This window comes from Antechinus flavipes, chromosome 1, assembly GCF_016432865.1.
Source record: "Antechinus flavipes isolate AdamAnt ecotype Samford, QLD, Australia chromosome 1, AdamAnt_v2, whole genome shotgun sequence".
Classification (NCBI taxonomy): Eukaryota; Metazoa; Chordata; class Mammalia; order Dasyuromorphia; family Dasyuridae; genus Antechinus; species Antechinus flavipes.
In genome coordinates, this window is record NC_067398.1 from 508202508 (window position 1) to 508230324 (window position 27817).

Sequence of the window (27817 nt, forward strand, 5' to 3'; positions counted from 1 at the left end):
ATTTTATTTAGTTCAGGTTTCCTTCACGGTGCCACTGCTATAAAAATTGCATTTGATTGAATGCATGTGTCAGATTTGGCATGTCAGGATTTAATTCATAATTTTTTTAAAATTCAATTCTGCTTAAGACATATGTTCAGTCCAAATGTTTGCAGTTTAAATCTGATGTGCACACAAGGATACAGAAGATTCAAGTCATATGTGCTTATTTGGAGTTCTTTTAAAAATATTTGTGCTTTGATTTAGAAAACTGATAAGCAGTAAAGTAAGCTGTACTAAGAGGATAAAGAGTCACTAGTTTTTGCATAATGAAAATAAAATCTTCTTCCTGAAGGATTTACATTTTCATCAAGAACAGCCACTAAAAATTGATTTTGCTATGGAATTCTCAAAATATAGTTGTCATATATTAATAAATACTGCATAATTTTTGGTAGTAACTTTTTTTTTGAAACAAAGCTATGTTCATTTACACTCCTCCTGTTATTGTTTGCTTGCATTTTTGTTTTTCTTCCCAGGTTATTTTTACTTTCTAAATCTGATTTTTTCTTTTGTAGCAAGACAACTGTATAAATATATATACATATGTTGTATTTAATATATTTAACATGTATCAGACTCCCTGCCATTTAGTGAATGGGGTGGAGGGAAGGAGGGGAAAAGTTGGAACAGAAGTTTTTGCAAGGGTCAATGTTGAAAAATTACCCATGCATATGTTTTATCTATATAAGGCTAAAATTAAAAAAAAAAAAAAAGAAACTAAGCTATGTTTGTTGAATTTTATGCCATTAAAAGAAAAAAAACTGGAACAGAGTCATTGTCCCTTAACACTAAAGTAATATTTTCTTGAGTAAAATATCTGTTAAATTTCCAAAAATTACTACTAGACAACTAAAAAAATTACTTATGTATTTTTTGAATATACTTTACAAAACTCCTAAAGATAACTGTGGTGTTTTTCTTCTTTATAATAATAATGGTCCTCTGGGGGAGAGCAGGTTTCTCGGGGAGGTTTTCTGAAGGCAGCCTTAGTATCAGTTAAAAGTAAATAATTACCCAAATGCAGCCAGGTGCTAAAAGTTCTGATCTTTTATTGTCTCCAGTATAGCCCCATTAGTTTTTCTTAGAGGCCTCTCTCTCTCCTTGGTTCTAAGAGCTCTTGCAGCTTGTCCTTTGCTTCTGCTTCTGCTTTCTTCAGCCTCCAGCCAGCACAAAGGTGAATCTGTCTTGCCCCCTAGAGAGGGCTTCTAGCTCTCAATCTCCCAGAGTGCTCCTCTCTGACCCCTGGGAATGTTCCAAGTAACTAACTAACCTGAAGCTAAGAGCCTCTTTATATATGATCTCCCAACAGTTGAGCCTCCTTCTGGAGGCAGGGATTAAGGGAGGTGTGAATTCAGATATCTTATACTAAACCCTGAAATCTCCCAAACTTGTGAAATCCAATGAGTACTTAAATACTAATTGCTTATATGAGCTCTCTAAAGGTGTGAACACAAGCATTGTTTTTATCAGTTCTACTTAGAACCTTGTTTCTTCTGACTCATAACATCTCCTTGTAGGATCAGATCAATAATACTGAACCATGCTAAATTAGATAATTATTGTCTCTATCAACTCTAATGACTTAACAGTTTGTAAAGATTCCAACAGATAATCACTGATTAATTATCACAAGAATAAGTTAGGAATCATGGTGTAACTATTTAATTATGGTCTTTTTTGCTACACTAAGGACTGAAGCCAAGGTAATGACTTTTCTTTGATTCATTTTATTTACATTCTTCAAATTTAGCTCCATTGCTTGCTTTCATTGATGATATGTGTTTTTATATTTTATTATAAATTTATATAGAATTTATTATAAATTTATGCAATTATAAATTTGGCAAGGGTTTTGAGAGGACACCCAGCCCTCTTTCCAGTATCTGACTTTTTTTTTAACAGACCTTTAGAGAAATTCCTTCATATTATCCATTCCACAAATATTATCACAAGCATATTAGTGAAATATTTGAGTATTTATTTTAAAGTATGTTTACGTTAATAGTGTTTAAGTTGTGTAAATGTTTAATTTGTCTTATGGCAAAGGTTACAATGGTTCAACATAAAATTATATTAGATCAAAATTTCCATAAATAATTTCATTATTTGTCTTAACTGTCACTCTCAAGTTGTTATATGATAATAATTTTAAGAAATGAGTTTAGGGATTGAGAATAACACTGTTCTTATAAAGATTTCTAAACGCTAAAAGAAAACCAAAGCCATTGTTAACCATTTAAAACCCTTTTCAGGGAGATAATATAAAGCACACAACTGAAAATTTAAGGTTAATGACATCAGTTCAGGTATTAGCCCTATTCTGTAGTGGTACCTACAGAACCTCTAGGGCAGGAGCCCAAATGTTTTGACTGCTCTTATATAGCCAGAGAAATGGGGTTCAGTTTTCACTATTTTTATGCTGCTTCTCTGTTAGTTGGTATAATTACTTCAGTCAGATATATGCTGTCTTTGGAGATATACTACAACTACATCTGTTTGTTTGGTGGCCTCTTGGAAAATTGTTTTTACAACAACCTTTGTTTGTACTTAATAGCAACCACAGCATCTCTTTGAGAAATTCTCTATTAGTAAATTTTAGTTCATTACTTTTTCATTTAGAAAAACTCTAAATTTGAATTATAATTCTAAAAACTCAATATGAGTCAACAATGCAACATGAAAACTAAAGAAGTTAATACTATTCCTTGGCTGCATTAAGAAATGCATTGTGTCAATAACAAGGGTTCTATTAGATTTGTTTTGCTTTGCCTTGGAAGTACTGTGTTCAGTTTTGAGCATCATGTTTAGAAAAGACAGAAACAGACTTAAATGGAACATGTCCCGAAAACCGAGACTACTGACAGCTCTAATTAACCAAAACTCCAAAAACAATAAGACTTGAATATCTTAAGACATACAGAGGTATGAATGGCACTGTACATGATGAAGATGATTTCTGCATCCAGGTAACAGAAAACTGAAGAGTTTTGACAGTTTCTTTATCAATCCTGGATTTGAATTAATCATTTATTACCAAATGGCCAACATAAAATGAACTCTTTTTGAAAATGTTAGTATAGGTACAGTTAGATGGCACAATATATATGTAGTACATTGGCCCTGGAGTCAAGAGAACCTTGTTAAACTCCAGCCTTAAACACTTACTACTTGTGTGATACTGAGCAGGTCACTTAACCACTATTGTTCCTTCTATCTCTTCAAAAAAGGAAGAAAATCTCTTATACTCTGTGTCTTAAGAAACTCCTTGGGCTATATATGATAATTTATAATATCTTCTGACAGAATTCACTCAATATAGGAAATTTCAGATTTCTAATAGTATATTTTGATTTACAAATATAAAAAATTAAATTCTTTTTAAGAAGCAAGCAATATTGTCATAGCAATTTCATTGCAACTACTATTTTCTTGGATTCAGAGGAAGAATGTGGAGGTGGAAGCAATATCACTTATGACATTCCATTTTACTGGGGTGATGGGGAAACGATCAGCATGCTTACAACAGTATGCTTTAAAATATTGCAGAGTACAAATTATCTTAATGTTTGGTGTAGGACTGTAGCACACCTTCTTTATAATGTGATAGCAAGATTTCCTAATTCAGATAAAACTGCAGTTTTCAGAAATCTATGAAGATTATAAAAATGTATCATAAGAAAAAGAAGCAGCCCACAAGCTGTGCCTCAGAACATGAACTCCTTTTTTTTCCTGCCTTGCCTGAAAATTAGTGTCTTTCTTAGTGCATTGTTTTTGAATTAGTCCAACCATTTATTTGTAAAAGCAATTTGAAATTATCACTGACTTAGCACATGCTTATTAAGTGCCTATGGTGTGTTTGGCACTAGGGATACAAATTCAATAAATGAAACAATCCCTTCTTGCTTTGAGCTTACACTTGAAGTGGGTTGGTAACAAGTACATATAAAAATATATGCATTGTATAAATATTTTTTTTTAGCTATCATAATGACAACATTAATTTGTTGGTTTTAAGTTAACAGTGTACTTAATCTAAATTATCTAATTTGAGATAGCAAACAAGGAGGTGATAGATGAGGATTGCTATGAAAAAATTAATAACTGTATATATATATATATATTTGTAACCACATATATGTAAATATATATTTGAATGTGTTTATATACATACAAATAATAAAATATGCATCCTTAATGTATTTATATACATACACATATCTCTAGATGCATATAAATATCTTTATATTTATGTGACATTTACATGTATTTACATCATGTAGTGAGGGGAAAGGCATACCTCTCCATTAGTTTTACCAAGTAAGAAAATCCCATGGACAATATGTTTTGTGAGATCACAAAGCATTGGATATAGTTGAATAACTAAACAGCAACATCATTTGTTATGTAGATGTGAGAATACAAATAAGTGGATGCATATATGTGAAGTGAAATGAGCACCAGGGGTGGTAAATAGAAATAGATTTGGGAGAGAAATAGATTATAAAAAGAATATCATATAAAAGTTCATGACATGGAACACCCATGACAAGACATCCATAACAGGTTACAAATTTTTTCTATTTATTATATGAATAACACATAAGAGTTCGTAAGGAGAGGGTTTTTAACAACAAGAAGGGAAAAGTTCCTTAGTGAAACTCACAATTAATCAGGAGAAAGAAGATGAAGCCATGAAGTGGAAGAAAGTATCTCATGAAGGCTATTCTTGAAAAGGAATTAGCCAAAGCTCTTCATCATGAGCACATCTTTTATAAGGGAAATTTAAGTTCATTTGTTTCAAAGCATGACTTGGAAAATCTTGGGGAGGATGGCAAATAAAGCCTGGAAGAAGGGTATATATTGAAATGTTGAGACTACCTTAAAAAGATAATCTGGGAAAACTTGGTTTCTATCAGAATTTAACAAAACAGTCTGGGAAGTGCCCAAAAGATATTTTTAAAGATTCTAACTAAACAGTCTCAGAGTAGATAATCTGATTTTAAAGTTTTGGCTTTACATTACTGAGAATAAGCTAGTTGAGGGTTCTGATGAATTTTAGGTAGATAAACCTGATTATTAACTGTCAAATAACATAGTCCCTTTTTTTCTACCTTTTTTTGTTTTTTTAAAAATGAGTTAGTGTAGAGTTATGTGAAGAGGACTGGACAAGGAACTAGAAGTCCAATTTTTAATCCCAGCTTGTCCACTTACTAGTTATATAACCATGAATAAGCAAAGATTTATTGAGCACATGATACATGAAAGGAATAGAGGCAAAAATAAAAGTTCTATAATCTCTGATTTAAAGAAGTTATATTCTATTTGAGGGGAGGAGAATAAGAGAACACAATATATATACAGGTAATAGTTATATAGAGATATTAGGGTAAAGGAAAGAACTAGCAGAAATTTTTTAGGAAAAATAAAGAAGTTAAAGAATAACAAATATCATATTTATAAATACATGTATGTATAAGTTACTAATATAAGAATTTGGGAGGGAGGTTACCAGCAGTTGGGGAGATCAGGAAAGGTTTTGTTGCAGGTAGTGTTATCTGAGCTGTTTGTTAAAGAAGACTCTTGGAGGCAGAAATGAGGTAGAGTGCAATCCAAGCGTATACAAAAGCACAAAGATAGGAGAAGGAGGGTTTTGTGTGAGCACAGAGAGGTCAGTTTGGTTAGATTGCAAAGTATGAGAGAGACATAATGTTTGTTTTTTATCCTTTCTCGAAGGAGGACCATGACATGCAAGTGAATTGGATTTTAGTGAAGATGGGCTGTGCAAAGTTGCCGGTCTTACTTTCTCCTTCAGAAGGATCATCTTGGTTCCTATAGCAAAGTATAGATCAGGACGATTGGAAATGGCATTGGATGCAGTGGGAGACCATGGCCTTTTTAAAAAAAGGTTCCCGATACCTCCTTCAGTTTGACTTAGGCAACATCCTTTCAGTGATTAAAGCTAGGTGAGATTTGAGGCAAAGAATAGCCTCTTACCAGTCAAAGGAATGTAATCTTTTTTTTGATTGCTGAAATCTCCTAAAATATCTTGGGATTTACTAGTTAGTTTTCTTAAGAACCAAGCCTTAAACTCAAATCACTTTGGCTCTCAATGACTAGCCAACTAAAGATCCCAGGATAAGCCCCAATTGGTCATTGTTTGGGTCCTGATTAACTCCTAGTGGTTTCTCTTTTGGCCAGAAACCCAAAGGATCTTCCTCTCCCAGATTGGTACATAATCTTTGAGACTGGAAACATAAATTGGGACCATGTTGTATTGGGTTTTAATAGCTAAACTAAGGAACTTATATTTTATCCTAAGGTAAAAGGAAGTCCGTGGATTTGTTAGAGAGAAAAGACACTCACTTGAGGAAAATTACTCTTTCTAACTTTGTCTTACAAAATGTAAGCTAGGAGTAATGAGAAACTTGAAGTAAGAAAACCAGTTAGGAGAATATTAGAATAATTTAGGTAGGCTAAAGATGATGTAGGCCTGAGCTAAAATGATAATCATTTGCATAGAGGGAGAGAGAGTCAAATTCCAAAAATGTACAGGTAGAAATGATTGAATTTATATAAGAATGGTTGTGTCTTTGACAATAATAAGGAAGAATATAAAAGACAGTAATGGTAAAATTTATTTATGTATTTATTTATTTACTTTTGGTCTTTTTTTTTTTTTTTAATAACTTTTTATTGATAGGACGCATGCCAGGGTAATTTTTTACAGCATTATCCCTTGCGTTCACTTCTGTTCCGATTTTTCCCCTCCCTCCCTCCACCCCTTCCCCCAGATGGCAAGCAGTCCTTTACATGTTGAATGGGTTGCAGTATATCCTAGATACAATATATGTGTGCAGAACTGAACAGTTTTCTTGTTGCACAGGGAGAATTGAATTCAGAAGGTATAAATAACCCGGGAAGACAAACAAAAATGCAAGCAGTTTATATTCATTTCCCAGTGTTCTTTCTCTGGGTGTAGCTGCTTCTGTCCATCTTTGATCAATTAAGGCTCTCTTTATCAAAGAGATCCACTTCTATCAGAATACATCCTCAAACAGTATCGTTGTTGAGGTATATAATGATCTCCTGGTTCTGCTCATTTCACTCAGCATCAGTTCATGTAAGTCTCGCCAGTCCTCTCTGTATTCATCCTGCTGGTCATTCCTTACAGAACAATAATATTCCATAACATTCATATACCACAATTTACTCAATCATTCTCCAATTGATGGACATCCTTTCATTTTCCAGCTTCTAGCCACTACAAACAGGGCTGCCACAAACATTTTGGCACATACAGGTCCCTTTCCTTTCTTTAGTATCTCTTTAGGGTATAAGCCCAGTAGAAACACTGCTGGATCAAAGGGTATGCACAGCTTGATAACTTTTTGAGCATAGTTCCAAATTGCTCTCCAGAATGGCTGGATGTGCTCACAATTCCACCAACAATGTATCAGTGTCCCTGTTTTCCCACATCCCCTCCAACATTCCGCATTATCTTTCCCTGTCATTCTAGCCAATCTGACCGATGTGTAGTGGTATCTCAGAGTTGTCTTAATTTGCATTTCTCTGATTAATAATGATTTGGAGCATATTTTCATATGGCTATAAATAGTTTTAATTTCTTCATCTGAGAATTGTCTGTTCATATCCTTTGACCATTTATCAATTGGAGAATGGCTTGATTTCTTATAAATTAGAGTCAATTCTCTCTATATTTTGGAAATGAGGCCTTTATCAGAACCTTTGATTGTAAAAATGTTTTCCCAGTTTATTGTTTCCCTTCTAATCTTGTCTGCATTTGTTTTGTTTGTACAAAAACTTTTCAATTTGATATAATCAAAATTTTCTATTTTGTGGTCAGTAGTGCTCTCTAGTTCTTCTTTGGTCATAAATTCCTTCCTCTTCCACAGGTCTGAGAGGTAAACTATCCTATGCTCTTCCAATTTATTTATAATCTCATTCTTTATGCCTAGGTCATGAACCCATTTTGACCTTATCTTGATGTATGGTGTTAAGTGTGGGTCAATGCCTAGTTTCTGCCATACTAATTTCCAATTTTCCCAGCAATTTTTGTCAAATAATGCATTCTTATCCCAAAAACTGGGGTCTTTGGGTTTGTCAAACACTAGATCATTAAAGTTATTGGCTGTTTTGTCCTTTGAACCCAACCTGAATTAACTAGTCTATTTCTTAGCCAATACCAGATGGTTTTAGTAACTGTTGCTTTATAATATAATTTTAGATCTGGTACAGCTAGGCCACCTTCATTTGATTTTTTTTCATTAATTCCCTTGAAATTCTTGACCTTTTGTTTTTCCATATGAACTTTATTGTTATTTTTTCTAATTCATCAAAGTAGTTTTTTGAGAGTCTGATTGGTATAGCTCTAAATAAGTAGATTAATTTAGGTAGTATTGTCATCTTTATAATATTTGCTCGCCCAATCCAAGAGCATTTAATATTTTTCCAGTTGGTTAGATCAGACTTAATTTGTGTGGAAAGTGTTTTGTAGTTTTGCTCATAAAGTTTCTGATTTTCCCTTGGCAGATAGATTCCTAAATATTTTATACAATCAGTAGTTACTTTAAATGGAATTTCTTTTTGTAACTCTAACTGTTGGGTTTTGTTAGTGATATATAAGAATGCTGATGATTTATGTGGGTTTATTTTATATCCTGCAACTTTGCTGAAGGTGTAGATTGTTTCTAATAACAATTTGGTAGAATCTCTGGGGTTCTCTAAGTATACCATCATATCATCAGCAAAGAGTGATAATTTGGTTTCCTCATTGCCTATTCTTATTCCTTTAATCTCTTTCTCAATGCTTATTGCCAAAGCTAGCATTTCTAATACAATATTAAATAGTAACGGTGATAGTGGGCAACCTTGTTTTACTCCTGATCTTATTGGGAATGGTTGCAGTTTGTCCCCGTTACATATGATGCTTACTGCTGGTTTTAAATAGATGCTACTGATTATTTTAAGGAAAAGTCCATTTATTCCTATACTCTCAAGAGTTTTTAATAGGAATAGATGTTGGATTTTATCAAATGCTTTTTCTGCATCTATTGAGATGATCATATGGTTTTTGTTAATTTGATTATTAATATGGCCAATTATATTGATAGTTTTCCTAATATTGAACCAGCCCTGCATTCCTGGTATAAATCCTACTTGATCATGATGTATTATCCTGGGGATGATTTTCTGTAGTCTTTTTGCTAATATCTTATTTAAGATTTTAGCATCAATATTCATTAGGGAGATTGGTCTATAATTTTCTTTCTCTGTTTTCAACCTACCTGGTTTAGGTATCAGTACCATGTCTGTGTCATAAAAGGAGTTTGGTAGGACTCCTTCATTCCCTATTTTTTCAAATAGTTTATAAAGAATTGGGGCTATTTGTTCTTTGAATGTTTGGTAGAATTCACATGTAAATCCATCTGGTCCCGGGGATTTTTTTTTAGGGAGTTGATTAATAGCTTGTTCTATTTCTTTTTCTGAAATGGGACTATTTAAGCAATTTACTTCCTCCTCTGATAATCTGAGAAGCCTATATTTTTGGAGGTAGTCATCCATTTCGCTTAGGTTATCAAATTTATTGGCATAAAGTTGGGCAAAGTAACCCCTTATTATTTCTTTAATTTCCTCTTCATCGGTGGTAAGTTCTCCTTTTTCATTTTTAAGACTGCCAATTTGATTTCCCTCTCTCCTTTTTCTAATCAGATTTACCAAAGGTTTATCAATTTTATTGGTTTTTTCATAAAATCAACTCTTAGTTTTAGTTATTAGTTCAATAGTTTTTTTACTTTCTATATTATTAATTTCTCCTTTTAATTTTAGAATTTCAAGTTTAGTAATTGATTGGGGGTTTTTAATTTGGTCTTTTTCTAACTTTTTAAGTTCCAGGCCCAATTCATTGATCTTCTCTTTTTCTATTTTATTCAAGTAAGCCTCTAAGGATATAAAATTTCCCCTTATTACTGCTTTGGCTGCATCCCATAAATTTTGATATGATGTCTCATTGTTGTCATTATCTTGAGTGAAATTATTAATTGTGTCTATAATTTGCTTCTTTAAGATGAGATTATTTAGTTTCCAATTACTTTTTGGTCTATTTACACCTAACTTTTTGTTGAATGTAGTTTTTATTGCATTGTGGTCTGAAAAGAAAGCATTTACTATTTCTGCCTTCCTGCATTTAATTTTGAGGTCTTTATGTCCTAATATATGGTCAATTTTTGTGTAGGTTCCATGAACTGCTGAGAAGAAAGTATACTCCTTTCTGTCACCATTCAGTTTTCTCCAGAGATCTATCATACCTAATTTTTCTAATATTCTATTTACCTCTTTAATTTCTTTCTTATTTGTTTTGTGATTTGATTTATCTAAATCTGAGAGTGCAAGATTGAGATCTCCCACTATTATAGTTTTGCTGTCTATTTCTTCTCGCAACTCTCTTAGCTTCTCTTTAAGGAAGTTAGATGCTATACCACTTGGTGCATATATGTTTAATACAATATCAGTATTAATACTGATTAACTGATTAACACAAAAATATGTTTAATACTGATATTGCTTCATTGTCTATAGTATCCTTAAGCAAGATATAGTTTCCTTCCTTATCTCTTTTAATTAGATCAATCTTTGCTTTTGCTTGATCTGAGATAAGGATGGCTACCCCTGCTTTTTTGAATTCACCTGAAGCATAATAGATTCTGCTCCAGCCTTTTACCTTTAGTCTGTATATATCTCCCTGTTTTAAATGTGTTTCCTGCACACCTGAAGCGGGGTGATACATGCAGGTTAAAGGTAAAAGGTTGGAGCAAAACCTACTATGCTTCAGGTGAAGCCAAAAAAGCAGGGGTAGCCATCCTGATCTCAGATCAAGCTAAAGCAAAAATTGATCTAATCAAAAGAGATAAGGAAGGGCACTATATCTTGCTAAAGGGTAGAATGAATAATGAAGAAGTATCTATATTAAACATATATGCACCAAGTAGTGTAGCATCTAAATTCTTAAAAGAGAAATTAAGAGAGCTGCAAGAAGAAATAGAAAGTAAAACTATAATAGTGGGAGATCTCAACCTTGCACTCTCAGAATTAGATAAATCAAACCACAAAATAAATAAGAAAGAAGTCAAAGAGATAAATAGAATACTAGAAAAATTAGATATGATAGATCTCTGGAGAAAATGTAATGGGGACAGAAAGGAGTACACCTTCTTTTCAGCAGTTCATGGAACTTATACAAAAATTGACCATATATTAGGACATAAAAACCTCAAACTCAAATGCAGTAAGGCAGAAATAGTGAATGCATCCTTTTCAGACCATGATGCATTGAAAATTTCATTCAATAAAAAGCCACAGGAAAGTAGACCAAAAAATAATTGGAAACTAAATAATCTCATACTAAAGAATGATTGGGTGAAACAGCAAATTATAGACATAATTAATAACTTCATCCAAGAAAACGATAATAATGAGACATCATACCAAAATGTATGGGATGCAGCCAAAGTGGTAATAAGGGGAAATCTCATATCTCTAGAGGCCTATTTGTATAAAATAGAGAAAGAGAAGGTCAATGAATTGGGCTTGCAACTAAAAATGCTAGAAAAGGAACAAATTAAAAACCCCCAATCAAACACTAAACTTGAAATTCAAAAAATAAAAGGAGAGATCAATAAAATTGAAAGTAAAAAAACTATTGAATTAATTAATAAAACTAAGAGTTGGTTCTATGAAAAAACCAACAAAATAGACAAACCCTTAGTAAATATGATTAAAAAAAGGAAAGAGGAAAATCAAATTGTTAGTCTTAAAAATGAAAAGGGAGAACTCACCACTAATGAAGAGGAAATTAGAGCAATAATTAGGAGTTACTTTGCCCAACTTTACGCCAATAAATTCGACAACTTAAATGAAATAGAAGAATACCTCCAAAAATATAGCTTGCCTAAACTAACAGAGGAAGAAGTAAATATCCTAAACATTCCTATCTCAGAAAAAGAAATAGAACAAACTATCAATCAACTCCCTAAGAAAAAAACCCCAGGACCAGATGGATTTACATCTGAATTCTATCAAACATTTAAAGATCAAATAACTCCAATGCTAAATAAACTATTTGAAGAAGTAGGGATTGAAGGAGTCCTACCAAACTCCTTTTATGACACAGATATGGTACTGATACCTAAACCAGGTAGGCTGAAAACAGAGAAAGAAAATTATAGACCAATCTCCCTAATGAACATTGATGCTAAAATCTTAAATAAAATATTAGCAAAAAAATTACAGAAAATCATCCCCAGGATAATACACTATGACCAAGTAGGATTTATACCAGGAATGCAGGGCTGGTTCAATATTAGGAAAACTATTAACATAATTGACTATATCAACAACCAACCATCTCAATAGATGCAGAAAAAGCATTTGATAAAATCCAACAGCCATTCCTAATAAAAACACTTGAGAGTATAGGAATAAAAGGACTTTTCCTTAAAATAGTTAGGAGCATATATTTTAAACCTTCAGTAAGCATCATATGCAATGGGGAAAAACTGGAACCTTTCCCAGTAAGATCTGGAGTGAAGCAAGGTTGCCCACTATCACCATTATTATTCAATATTGTATTAGAAACACTAGCCTCTGCAATAAGAGTCGAGAAAGAGATTAAAGGAATTAGAGTAGGCATTGAGGAAACCAAACTATCACTCTTTGCAGATGATATGATGGTATACCTAGAAAACCCCAGAGATTCTACTAAAAAGCTATTAGAAATAATTCATAATTTTAGCAAAGTAGCAGGATACAAAATAAATCCCCATAAATCCTCAGCATTCTTATACACCACCAACAAAATCCAAGAGCAAGAGATACAAAGAGAAATTCCATTCAAAATAACTGTTGATAGCATAAAATATTTGGGAATCTACCTACCAAAGGAAAGTCAGGAATTATATGAGCAAAATTACAAAAAAGTTTTCACACAAATAAAGTCAGACTTAAATAATTGGAAAAATATTAAGTGCTCTTGGATAGGCCGAGCAAATATAATAAAGATGACAATACTCCCTAAACTAATCTATTTATTTAGTGCTATACCAATCAGACTTCCAAGAAAATATTTTAATGATTTAGAAAAAATAACAACAAAATTCATATGGAACAATAAAAAGTCGAGAATCTCAAGGGAATTAATGAAAAAAAAATCAAATGAAGGTGGTCTAGCTGTACCTGATCTAAAATTATATTATAAAGCAGCAGTCACCAAAACCATTTGGTATTGGCTTAGAAATAGATTAGTTGATCAGTGGAAAAGGTTAGGTTCACAAGACAGAATAGTCAACTATAGCAATCTAGTGTTTGACAAACCCAAAGATTCTAAATTTTGGGATAAGATTTCATTATTTGATAAAAACTGCTGGGATAACTGGAAATTAGTATGGCAGAAATTAGGCAAGGACCCACACTTAACACCACATACCAAGATAAGATCAAAATGGGTCCATGACCTAGGCATAAAGAACGAGATTATAAATAAATTAGAGGAACATAGGATAGTTTATCTCTCAGACTTGTGGAGGAGAAAGAAATTTGTGACCAAAGATGAACTAGAGACCATTACCGATCACAAAATAGAAAATTTTGATTATATCAAATTAAAAAGCCTTTGTACAAACAGAACGAATGCAAACAAGATTAGTAGGGAAGCAACAAACTGGGAAAACATCTTTACAATTAAAGGTTCTGATAAAGGCCTCATTTCCAAAATATATAGAGAACTGACTCAAATTTATAAGAAATCAAGCCATTCTCCAATTGATAAATGGTCAAAGGATATGAACAGACAATTTTCAGATGAAGAAATTGAAACTATTACCACTCACATGAAAGAGTGTTCCAAATCACTATTGATCAGAGAAATGCAAATTAAGACAACTCTGAGATATCACTACACACCTGTCAGATTGGCTAAGATGACAGGAAAAAATAATGATGAATGTTGGAGGGGATGCGGGAAAACGGGGACACTGATGCATTGTTGGTGGAGTTGTGAACGAATCCAGTCATTCTGGAGAGCAATCTGGAATTATGCCCAAAAAGTTATCAAACTGTGCATACCCTTTGATCCAGCAGTGTTTCTATTGGGCTTATACCCCAAAGAGATACTAAAAAAGGGAAAGGGACCTGTATGTGCCAAAATGTTTGTAGCAGCCCTGTTTGTAGTGGCTAGAAACTGGAAAATGAATGGATGCCCATCAATTGGAGAATGGCTGGGTAAATTGTGGTATATGAATGTTATGGAATATTATTGCTCTATAAGGAATGACCAGCAGGATGAATACAGAGAGGCTTGGAGAGACCTACATGGACTGATGCTAAGTGAGATGAGCAGAACCAGGAGATCATTATACACTTCGACAACGATATTGTATGAGGATGTATTCTGATGGAAGTGGATTTCTCTGACAAAGAGACTTAACTGAGTTTCATTGGATAAATGATGGACAGAAACAGCTACACCCAAAGAAGGAATACTGGGAAATGAATGTGAACTATTTGATTTTTGATTTTCTTCCCGAGTTAATGCTGTGTAAAAATTATCCTGGCATGGATTCTATCAATACAAAGTTATTATTAAATAAAATTAAATTAAAAAAAAATGTGTTTCCTGTAAACAACAGATTATAGGGTTCTGACTTTTAATCCAGTCTGCTATCCACCTCCTCTTTATGGGAGAGTTCATCCCATTCACATTTGCGGTTAAAATAACCAATTCTGCATTTTCTGCCATCCTAATATCCCCAGATTATACTTTTCTTTTTCTTGCCCTCCTTCCCTTCTTCCCTATTGGTCCCACTAATGTCGCGCAGCTCTCCCTCTTTAGTATCCCTATCCTTCCCCTTTCTTGTACCCTTCCCTTATTACTCTTTTTCCTTCTCCCTTTTCCTCTCCCACTTTTTAATGAAGTGAGAGAAGAATCTGTGTAAAACAAATATGTCAATTGTTTCCTCTTTGAGCCAACTCTGATGAGAGTAGGATTCACACAATGTTCCTCCCCCTCTCTAAGTTCCCTCATATGATAGGTTTCCTTTGCCTCATTGTCGCATGTAGTTTTCCTCTTTTTATCTCCCTTCTTCCCTTTTTCTGACGCTATCCCCTTTCCATTTCTACTTCCCTTTTTTATGTTATATCGGTAAAATCAAATTATACATATGGTTTTTATGTATATTCACAACAGAAATACAGTTCTCAAGAGTTCCTTTTACCTTTTTCTACTTCTCTTGATTCCTGTTGTTAAAGATCAAATTTTTTGTTTAAGTCTGGTTTTTTCCTTAGAAACAGATGGAATTCCTCTATTTCATTAAATGTTCATCTTCTTCCGTGGAAAAAAATATTCAGCTTAGCTGGATAGTTTATTCTTGGCTGCATTCCAAGTTCTTTTGCCTTTCGGAATATCTGATTCCAGGCCCTTCGATCCTTTAATGTTGAGACAACCAGATCTTGCGTGACCCTTATTGTTGTATCTCGGTATTTGAACTGTTTTTTCCTGGCTGCTTGTAAAATTTTTTCTTTAGTCTGGAAATTCTGAAGTTTGGCCACAATATTCCTTGGAGTCTTTATTTTAGGGTCTTTTTCAGAAGGTGTTCGATGAATTCTTTCAACGCCGATTTTCCCTTCTGGTTCTATTACTTCTGGGCAGTTCTCTTTGATGATTTCCTGTAAAATAGTATCTAGGCTCTTTTTTTTCATCATAATTTTCTGGTAGTCCAATGATCCTCAGGTTATCTCTCCTAGATCTATTTTCCAGGTCTGTTGTTTTTCCAAGTAAATATTTGACATTTTTTTCCAATCTTTCATTTTTTTGGTTTTGCTTGACTGATTCTTGATGTCTCAATGAATCAGTCATTTCTATTTGTTCAGTTCTAATTTTTAGTGAGTTATTTTCTTTGTTAGCTTTTTATACTTCTTTTTGTATATGTCCAATTGAGTTGTTTTGCTCTATGGAATTTTTTTCCATTTCACTAATTTTTTTTTTTTTTTTTTTTTTTTTTTAGTGAGTCATTTTCTTTTTCCAATTTGCAAACTCTGTTTTTTACCTTTTCCAATTCACATTTCAGGAAGTTGTTTTCTTTTTCCACTTTATCAAATTTTTCTTTTAGTGAATTATGTGTCTTTCCCCATTTCTCTTCTAGCTCTCTTTTAAGGTTTTTAATAGTCTCTTCTAGGAGAGCCTTTTGTATTGGAGACCAACAATCGTCTGGAGACTGTCTGCTATTAGTCTCTTCAGGGTTGAAAAGCTGTTCTCTTTCTGTGTAGAAACTATCAATCGTTCTTTTGATTTTTTTACTTATTTTGTTAAAGCCTGTAAGGTCTGCCTTCAGAGCCAGGAGGTTACTAGCTTCCTCTGCAGAGCAGTGAAAGGTATATGGACGGGGTAGCTGTCCTGTCAACCGGCTACAAAAAGCAGCGAGGTACTGGAGTGCTCTGGGAAAGAGTTCCCCACCCAAAAGTAACTCAGGCCTGCAGGGCCGGGCTGGGAAAGTGCCTTTCAAAGAACCTCAGCTGTGTGAGATAAAGACTGCCCTGGGGCTAGACACTTAGCAGTGAGAGTTTCACTGCTCCAAGCCAAACCCTGCCCTGGGGCTATGGGTATTAGCAGCTGAGCAGTGAATGGATTTGCAGAGATCGGAAGTGTCTGCCCAGGAAGCGCAGTCAGCTGGGGAGGTTCTATTGCCCCAGGCCGAGCCCCCCACACTGCCGATTAGAGGCTGCCCAGGCTGTGCCCCTTGTCATGCAGATTAGTAACTGCCCCCGCAAAAGCCCCGAACTGCCGGATGTGGCCACAGGGCTGCGGTAAAGTCTGCCTGAGTCACTTCCGGGTTTGAGGGGTTACAGCCAGATCTCATTAGGTTCTAGCGTTTTTTAGAGGACCCTCTGTTTTAGGCTTTAACTTCTCTGCCAGTTTACTGCTTTGTAATCAAGGCAGAGCAGTTAGCCTATAGCAGAGTGGTCCCTATAACTTCTCTAGCCACAGAGATCACCCCCGCCTCTGGTCTACTCAGGACGTTAGCCTCTTGCTGCCTGTGCTAATCTGTTCCTGGCCCCTCAGGACAAACCTTTCCTGGCGAGCTTCCGGATCGGCTGGTAAATTGTAGTGCTTCTTATCTTCATGAATTTAAGCAGTGAAGAGTTGTTTTTGAGGCTGGATTAAATAGTTGGTTATGAGGGTAATGAGAGGAGTTTAGAGAGTCGTGTGTGCCTGCTCCGCCATCTTGGCTCCGCCCAGTAGAGTCCCAGTAATGGTAAAATTTAGAAGAATGAGAGTTTAGAGGAAAAAATAATGAATTCAGTTAACTATGTAAATAAGATAATTTAAGTATATAAGCCAAGGATTTCATTAATAAAAAGAAAGATTCCATATACGCCAAAATATTTATAGTTTTGTGTGTGTGTGTGTAAGAACTAGAAACAAAGTACAAGCCTATTGATTGGAGACTTCCATTTTGTCAAAAGTCAGTTGTATATTTCTATTCTGAAATAACCTTTAACTTCTTGCAAAATTGCTATAGTCTTCCTAATGTGGGTCTCTAGCATATAGTTTGTTATTTCACAGACCCATTTTCTTTTAAGTAATAAGAAATTGAATTTTTGTGTGACCAAACATTTTGTAATGAATAGTAAATTTTCTTCGTAGGGCTGTTGTAAACTTAAATTCTATTGATCATAAGACAAGTCTAATGTGGTTACAGAATCAATTAAGGGATTTAAGTTTATACTTTATTAGATAATAGCCATTTTTCATGATATAGAATCTTAAACATTACATTGTGCAACATAGCCTAAAAATAAAGTTGCCTTTATCTTTTTTCCCTATTTTTCTATCATACTCTTTGTATTAAATTTTAATGTGCATAGACTTTATGAAGATCTTGAATTTCATTTCTCTTTTTTTCAGTATTTTGCATAATCATAATTACATCTATACACATACAATATAGATGGTCAGTGAAAAAATGTTGAATTAATGAGCTATCTAAAAAATTCAAACTACATTTTTCTCCTACTCTATCACATTTTTACAAAGCCTGTACAAAGTACAAATATGGAAATCAAATCTGTCTTCCCTTTTGGTGCTTTTAATTAGATAATTGATGAAGAAGAATAGAATATTTGTCCTGAAACTTATTTAGGGCAACAATATTGTACAACAAACATTTGTTAAACACCTATGTTCTTAGGAACCTGGTCAGTAAGACAGATTCAATCTTTCAAGTAAGCTATTAAGCAAGGAATCTAGTTGATAGTTGAAACATGAATTATCATTTATCTTTGTAAAGTATACCATTGAAAGATATTCAATTTTTGAACTTTGGAAATTAAATGTGATGCATTAAAAATATTCCAAGTTTTTATAAAATAGGTTCAACAAATCACTTACTCTGTTTTTTCTTCTTAGGAATGTGCAATCCTCGAAATTACAGCGATACACCTCCTACTTCAAAGAGCACTGTAGAAGAGCTTCATGAACCAATTCCCTCTCTCTTCAGAGCTCTAACAGAAGGAGGCACCCAGCTGAACTGGAACATTGTTTCATTCCCAGTTGCCGAAGAACTTTCCCATCATGAGAATCTGGTTTCATTTTTAGAAACTGTTAACCAACCACACCACCAGAATGTGTCTGTTCCTAGCAACAATGTCCATACACCATATTCTAATGACAAAGGTAACTATTTAAATGTTTTCTCTACAATATGCTAATTAAGCCTTTTGGTTTTTATTCTATCTATAGAACTTGCATGTTGGTTACCATTAAGAACAAAGTTGAGGAAGAGTTTGAATATTCATCCTTCTGTTTTGAGAATTGAAAATTCTTGAACATGGTCCCTGAATACTTAAAGAACTATTTTATGATGATGTCACCTATTTCTTAAAGCATAATATTGTGAGGAGAGGGGCTTTATAAGAAGACAGGAGATGTGTATTTTGTTCTAAATTTCCTTACCAAAAACTAAATCATCATCCCAGCCAGTTCTTTCAACAGATTGATCAATAAGTTCTAAGATTATAGTTAACATTTACATAGTGCTTATTATGTGTCAGTTACTGTGCTAAACACTTTACATTTATTATCTCCTTTGATCCTCACAATAATTCTGGCAAATAGATGCTATTATTATCCCCATTTTGTAGTTGAGAAAACTGAGGCAACCAAAGTTTAAGTGACTTGCCCATAGTTGTATAGCTAGTAAATTTCGGAGACCAGATTTGAACTTAGATCTTATCTTCAAGTCCAGTACTTCATCCACTGCATCACCTAATTGCATTAATGTTAAAGTTGTACTTTACCACTAATATAATAGCATTTCAAAAAATGGCACCACCTTTGTAGACCTGGAAGGGACTTTAACTGAGAGTATTCTGCAAAAAATATAGTTTCATCAAGAATAACAAATATTTTGAATTTATTTCCTCATTGGAATGATACTCATGGAAAAATAGTATAATTATTTCTCAAAATGTAAAATTATATATAAACAATTTAATTTTTTCCTTTTTTTAGCTTTAGCTATGTTTTGTCTTTAACTAACATCCATTTTATTTCATTGATATTGATACTTTTCCTAGCTAAAACAGTGTGAACTACTATACTTATTAGATCTTTTAACAAAATTTTCCTTTCTCATTCAGTGGAATTCAAATAAGTAAATAAAAAGATTAAAAGTGTGTTTATTTCTCTTAATGGACAAGCCTCCCATTTTCTAAATAAGTATTATATTTTCTTTTAAAAATGAGTTATGCAGATGGGGTTTTTTCCCTTGAATATTCTCAGACAATAGGCTTCTGGGATATTCAAACTATCTTGTTAGTACAATGTTACAATAAGTAACATTTTATCTATGATTATACTAACAATGATTAAATATTTCTTTTTATATATGGGAAAGTCAATGTGATATTCAGACCATTTGTACATCCTGCCCTAAGTCTATGCAGCATTTCTCGAAAAAAAGTTCTTACTTTAGGTAGAAGTTAAGACCTTGCTAGAAAGTAGAGTATCAAATCTACCGACTCAGCTATAAGGTCATTTATGCTTTTGGAAATAGAATTACCATAAACAGCTCTAAAGAAGACTTTAGACAATGCCTACAATCATGTTCATATTCCTAGATGATACTGAAATGCTGATGAAGAAAAGTCTAATCCTGAAAAAATTAGGGCTGTATCTCATCCATCATTAGACATTAACTATTTCTGTAAGTGTGATACTTTTAGAGCAGATTGCCACAGACGTTACACAATAGAAGTTTATTGGGGAGGCCAACTCTTTTTCATAATTTCTCATTTCTATTAACAGTTCCCTCAGTATCTTAGTTTTCCAGTCTAGAAATTTTAGTCATCTCTTCTACACCAAATCACCAGTTCTTCTTAAAGTCTCTTCATTCTTTGCTTACTCTACCACCACTCTAGTCTCGATTTCCACCATCTTCATTCAGCAATTATTTATTAAATATTTGCAATGTACTGGCTTTTGAGAAAATAGAAAAAGGAACATGACCTGGCCCTTACTCAAAGAGCTATGGTAGCTTCCTAAGTGGTCTGCCTGCCCCTACTCTCTTTGTTTTGCTTTATTCTATATATAGTTTATTCTATATATAGTTTTCATATAATCTTCCAGAAATACTTTAATCATATCACTTTCCTTATCACAAAACTAAAATGACTATACATATGGCATACATACGTTTTAAATTCCTTACTAATTTTATGGCTCTATAGCCTGGTTCTTTCCTTTTCTCTCTCTCTCTCTCTCTCTCTCTCTCTCTCTCTCTCTCTCTCTTTTCCCTCCCCTTTCTCTCTCTCTCCCCTCCCCTTTCTCTCTCTCTCTTTCTCTCTCTCCCTCTTTCTCTCTCTCTCTCTCCCTCTCTCTCTCTCTCTTTCTCTCTTTCTTACAGTATCTTGTATACCAGTTCCTTTTTAGTCATTTTTTTTCCTATCCTTTATACTCCAATGGTAATTTTCATTATGAAATCAGTGTTAAGTTTTTCAGAGTTCAACAAAAATCTAGCCAGTTTCCATTTAGTCATTCCTGAGCCATAGTGAGATTTCTCCTTTCAATTATCAACTGTTCTTTCAGTGACATGGAGGACCACCAGGACTTCCCAACTTGCCTGCAACTATCTCCTACGTTTCTCTAAGCCTTACTGTCTGCCCTATCTTCTCATTTTCCATACATTTGGGTACCATTATCTGATGTACAAATACAACCTAAGGACCCCTAAAGCAGCCCTTATTCTAGACCTTTCTGTCCTTTCTCCAACTAAACTTTCTTTTTTTTTTTTTTTTTTTTTTTTTTAAATGTGATCTCCTCTAATTAGATCATGGACATGTTTTGCTGTGCCTATCCCTAGCACTTAATTAATGCTTAATAATAATTTTTTCATTGATTTCTGAACTTAAGTTGTTATAATCTGCTACTACATCATTTAACAATTGATATTAGTATATTATTTCTGTAATTATTTTAATCTCATTTCTTCATACACAAAGAGATATTGTGTTATATACCTCAGTTATTTCCCACGGTGAATATGCTGGTATGAAGTAGATTTAGTTCAAAACTTCAGAGATCTGATTTTGCCATTATAAGTGAAATTCTGCCTACCAATAATGATTTACAATCCTACTATGACTTTGTAGTTGGTCTTTGAGAGTCATTGTGTCCAAAAAATTTTAAATGTTCAGGCCAGTCTGGCAATGAACATTTTTGAATTTAGTCATATTGATCTTTGGTCGACAAGCATAGTCTGTCACGGGACTTAGAGGGACAAGAGTAGACTGATTACTGCCCTTGGGGTCAGGAAGATATTAGTTCAGATCAGACTTCAGACATGACCTTGAGCAAGTCATTTGATCTTTGCCTCTGTTTCTTCAACAGTAAAATAGGCTTGATAATAATGACACCTGTTTTCCTGGGGTTGTCATGAGTATCAAATGAGATGATGTATGTAAAACATCTAACATGGTTAGTTATGGTACATGGTTTTATTTTCCTTTCTTTCCATCCTTAAAGCCCATTTTTTAGCTTATAAGACCTGCCAGAACTAAGATATTAAGAGTCTTATCCCATTCTCTAATCACCTCAGCCAAATTGTTGGAATAGAGGAAGTATTCCAGCCAAACTCTCCCTACATTCCTCTACAAAAAAAGTTTAAAATAACATATAACATGGGGCAGTTCAGTGGCGCAGTGAATAAAGCACCAGCCCTGAAGTCAGGAGGACCTGAGTTCAAATCTGACCTCAGACACAACAATTCCTAGCTGTGTGACCCAGTTGCCTCAGGGGGAAAAAATAACATCTAACATTAAATTCTGGAGCAGTATAGCCAATAAAAAGTTGGAGTAAGACATTTTTCCAACCCAAGACAAATTAGCAAGTTGGGAGAAAAGATCTATGACACTGGTGTTGGAGGCTGGCCAAGAGTACAGTGGCCAGTAATACTAGATGTGGGCCCCAAAAGCAGTGGCAATAGTAGCAACAGTTTTGGGAGTATTCCATGACCATAGATGGAAAGAGGATTGGACAACTGATTAGAAAGAAATGGTGTACCCCATGTGTACCCCAACATGGACACTTGGTACAAAACTAAACACCATTTGGCAACTTCATTATCCAGTTTGGGTCTCAATCTTAGGACAGAGAGGAGTCCTTATGGTTGCAAGTAGGAGCCCTAGTCACAGTTTCAGACTATGAAGAGGTGAGCAAAGACCCTAGTTTTAGAGCAGAAAGGAACACTAAGATTTAGATTTGCAAGGGAGCCAGGGACTCTTTCTGGGGGAAGACCAGAGCACTAACTAGGAGAACAGTGACCACCCCTCTTCCCAGATCATATTGCTTTGAAAGCACCAAAAATTTAGAAATCCTCCAGAACTAGCTGTGTAAACCCTGAAGCTTTGGACAGTGGTTCCCCCCCCCCCCAACCTATTTCCAAAGATAAGGAATGCCCAACTCTAACATAAAGTTCAAAGTTAATGAATAGCTGGGAAAAGGATGAAAACAACAACAAAAAATACGGAAATTCAAGATACAAGCTCAGAAGACAACAATATGTAAATATTGACAAGGAAAGTCTCAAAGAAAAATGAAGATTGACCAGAAGCCCCAAAAGAATCTCTTGAAAAGCTAAAGAAAAAAATTAAAATGAGAGGAACATAGGATAGTTTATCTCTCAGACTTGTAGAAGAGGAAAAAATTTGTGACCAAAGATGAACAATTGACCATTATTGATCACAAAATAGAAAATTTTGATTATATCAAATTAAAAAGCCTTTGTACAAACAAAACTAATGCAAACAAGATTAGAAGGGAAGCAACAAACTGGGAAAACATCTTCACAGTTAAAGGTTCTGATAAAGGTCTCATTTCCAAAATATATAGAGAATTGACTCTAATTTATAAGAAATCAAGCCATTCTCCAATTGATAAATGGTCAAAGGATATGAACAGACAATTTTCAGATGATGAAATTGAAACTATTTCCACTCATATGAAAGAGTGTTCCAACAAAGAAATGCAAATTAAGACAACTCTGAGATATCACTATATACCTGTCAGATTGGCTAAAATGACAGGAAAAAATAATGATGAATGTTGGAGGGGATGTGAGAAAACTGGGACACTGATGCATTGTTGGTGGAGTTGTAAACGAATCCAACCATTCTGGAGAACAATCTGGAATTATGCCCCAAAAGTTATCAAACTGTGCATACCCTTTGATCCAGCAGTGCTACTACTGGGCTTATACCCCAAAGAGATACTAAAGAAGGGAAAGGGACCTGTATGTGCCAAAATGTTTGGGGCAGCCCTGTTTGTAGTGGCTAGAAACTGGAAATTGAATGGATGCCCATCAATTGGAGAATGGCTGAGTAAATTGTGGTATATGAATGTTATGGAATATTATTGTTCTGTAAGAAATGACCAGCAGGATGAATACAGAGAGGCTTGGAGAAACTTACATGAACTAATGCTAAGTGAAATGAGCAGAACCAAGAGATCATTATATACTTCAACAATGATACTGTATGAGGATGTATTCTGATGGTAGTGGATTTCTTTGACAAAGTTAGAAGATCTAACTCAGTTTCAATTGATCAATGATGGACAGAATCAGCAAAAGAAAGAACACTGGGAAATGAATATAAACTGTTTGCATTTTTGTTTTTCTTCCCGGGTTATTTCTACATTCTGAATCCATTTCTCCCTGTGCAATAAGAGAACTGTTTGGTTCTGCACACATATATTGTATCTAGACTATACTGTGACATATTTAACATGTATAGGACTGCTTGCCATCTGGGAGAGGGGGTGGAGGGAGGGAGGGGAAAAATCGGAACAGAAGTGAGTGCAAGGGATAATGTTGTAAAAAATTACCCTAGCATGGGTTTTGTCAATAAAAAGTTATTAAAAAAAGAAAAAAAGAAGAAAATATATACATTTAGTAAACATAACTATGAATGTGAGTGCGATGAGCTCACCGAAAAAACAGAAGTGGATAGTAGAATAGATTAGAAATCATAATGCAACAATATGCTGTTTACAAGAAAAATGCTTAAAACAGAAAGACACTCATCGTTAAAAATAAGGGGCTGGCCCAGAATCTGTTATTACTTCAGCTACAGTAAAAATGGCAAGGTAGTTATCATGATTTTAATCAAAGCAAAATAGATCTAATTAAAAGAGGTAATTATGGAAACTACATTTTCATAAATACCATAGATAGTAAAATGTCAATACTAAACATTTTTGCTTCAAATGGTGTAACATCAATATTCTTAGAGGAAAAGTTAAATGAATTACAGGAGGAAATACACAGTAAAACTATACTAGTAGAGAACCTCAATGTATACCCCCTCTTAGAACTAGATAAATCCAACTATAAAATAAAAAAAGAAGTTAAGGAGATGGACAGAATTTTAGAAAACTTAGATATGCTAAACCTCTGAAGAAAATTAAATAAGAACAGAAAAAAGTATGCCTTTTTCTGTACATGGCATCTTTATAAAAATTGACCATATATAAGGACCTTGCAAACAACTGCCAAAAAGCAGAAAGACTACAGGCAGCCTTATTGGACTATAATGCCAAAAAAAAAATCACATTTGATAAAAGGCCTTGGAAACATATATTACCAAAAGGAGTAAACCACAGACTTGTGACAATATGATTGCCACTTGCAGGAAAATGCCATACCATCATCATCAGTGCTTATGCTACTATCATGACAAATCCTGATGAGGTCAAAGAATATTTTATGAAGACCTAAAGACCCTTATCAATGTGTTAAAAGAGGATAAGCTTATAATTCTAAATGATTTTAATGCTAGGGTAGGCTCAGGGACATTGCAGGAAGTCTTTGGGAGAAATGGAGTTAGAAACAGCAACAGCAGTGATCACTTATTACTGAAAACTGGTGCATCTTATGAGTTTCTTATCACCAATACTGTCTTCCCTTACCTAAAATTAGTAAAACTTTATGGATGCACCCTGGCAGCAAACATTGGTATTTAATAATTGGTAATAACCTATTAAATGTGATTTTATGTAATTATTATTATCTATTAAATGTGATTGTAAGGAGAAAAGACAGACAGTATGTGGGAGTGATGAAAGCAACGTGTGGTGTAAAGTGCTGGACTGATGAGACTTATCTTCTCCAACCTGAATATTCACATTCAACAAAAGTGGCAGCCCCTAGGCAAAAAGACTACGAGGAAAATTAATATCAACAGATTAGAGCACCTCTCTAAGAGGGAACAGTTTGTTGCAACTTGGAGGATACTTGGCAACACATACTTGGCAACAATGGAGCAGAAAAGGAGTAAGCAGCTTTCAGAGATTTGGTATACAACACTACATTTGCTCATCTGGATCAGAACACTCACAAACATCGATACGTGTTTGATGAAAAAGATGGGGAAATACAGTAGCTGCTAAATGAAAAACAAGAATGCTACAGGGAGTACTAGCAAAATAATCCATCCATTTCTAAGAAGTTAATGTTCAATTCCATCAACAGTAAAGCAAAAGGGAAACTTAAAAGAGATGCAGGATTCTTGGCTCAGTAAAACAAGTGAAATTCAGTTTTATGCTGATAGTAATAATCTAAAGCACTTTTGTGATGCAGTTTGTGGTCATCTCAGCTACTCAGTGCTGATGGAGTCACATTGATTAATGATAAGACATAATCATAGAGAAAGGGACTGAACAGTTAAAAAGTGTTCTCAAAGACCATCATCAATCAATGCTGAAGCCATTGACTCTTTACCAGTTGAAGTCAGTCTTTCCCTAGCTGAAGTTCCAAATGAAGAGATTTTGAATGTCATTAGGCTTCTTTCATGTGGCAAAATATGTGGTGCTGATTCTGTTCCAGCTGAGATTTACAAAGTAGGGGATCCATTGCTCACACAAAAGCTGACTGAAGTTTTCTGAATTATATGGCAAAAGGAGGTCATGCCCCAGGAATTCAAGGATGCCTCCATTGTCTGTCTCTGTAAAGGTAAAGGGAATAGATTGCCCTGCAACAATCATGGCAGGAGGAGGTGAGGGAGATTGGGGAGAGTAGGGGAAAAGGATTGTTCTCTTAGTCATTGTGGCAAGATTCTAACCAGAGTCCTCTTTAATAGGCTGATCTTATATTTGAAAAAAGGTCATTTACCTGAAAGCCAGAGTAGCATCAGAAAGAGCCAAGTCAATATTGTTTGCTGCCTAATAACTCCAGGAAAAATGCCATGATGTTTTAGCTTGATGTTTTCAGCCATGTTGTCATATCCATTCAATGAGGATGAATATTGCATCTACCATACAAATGATAAATTCTTCAACTTGAAAAATCTACAAGCCAAAACTAAAGTGGAGGGAATGTTGGTGCATGATTTTTCATTTGCAGATAATTGTACATTTAGTGCAGCCTCTGAAGCTGAGATGCAACAAAGTATGGATCAGTTCTGTGCTGCTTGGGCTAATTTTGGCCTAACATTTAACACCAAGAAAATACAGGTACTCCATTAGCCAGCACCATATCATCCATATGTGGAACCATTGGTTATAGCAAATGGCTAAGTTTTAAATGTTGTGGATAAATTCATTTATTTGGCACTTATCCTTTCCAGGGATGCCCACATTGATAATGAGTTTAAATATGCATTGCCAAAGCTAACTCAGTATTTGAGAGGCTCTGAAGCAAAGTGTGGAAGAGAAAGATATTGGACTAACTACCATACTGAAGGTCTATAGAGTCCTCGTGCTGACCTCATTCTTGTATGCCTGTGAAAGTTGGACAGTATACCAGTGCTGTGCCAGAAAATTGAATAACTTCCATTTGAATTGTCTTGAGAATATTCTGAAGGTCATCTTGGCAAGAAAAGATACCAGACACTGAAGTCCTTTCTTAAACTAAACTACCAAACATTGAAACTCTCCTGCAGAGAGTACACCTCTGTTGAGCTAGCCATATTGTTTGAATGTTAAAAGTACACTTGCCAAGTGCTCATGTGGTACTCAGAAAAAGCAATACTATGACACTCTCAAGGTCTCTCTTAACTTAAGGATTGATTGCATAGGACTACCTAGTACAGTATGCCCTCATGAGGGAAGGTGCTGTGTTGTATGAACAAAGCAGAATTCTTCTCAGAAGAAACATGAGTGTGCAAAGTTAGAGAATCTACCCCAAGTGTTCATATATACTATTCATGCTTGACC

At 34.4% G+C, this 27817-nt stretch overlaps 1 protein-coding gene across 2 annotated transcripts in view; it reads left to right on the plus strand.

Moving 5' to 3' along the window:
- The window catches only part of TWSG1 (twisted gastrulation BMP signaling modulator 1), a 71726-nt gene that overhangs the window by 36952 nt on the left and 6957 nt on the right, over positions 1–27817 (plus strand). For both annotated transcript variants that reach the window (XM_051970471.1, XM_051970470.1), the window contains exon 4: positions 18518–18784. In XM_051970471.1, coding sequence (XP_051826431.1) covers positions 18518–18784 — 267 coding nt within the window. The remainder of the gene's footprint in view (positions 1–18517; positions 18785–27817) is intronic.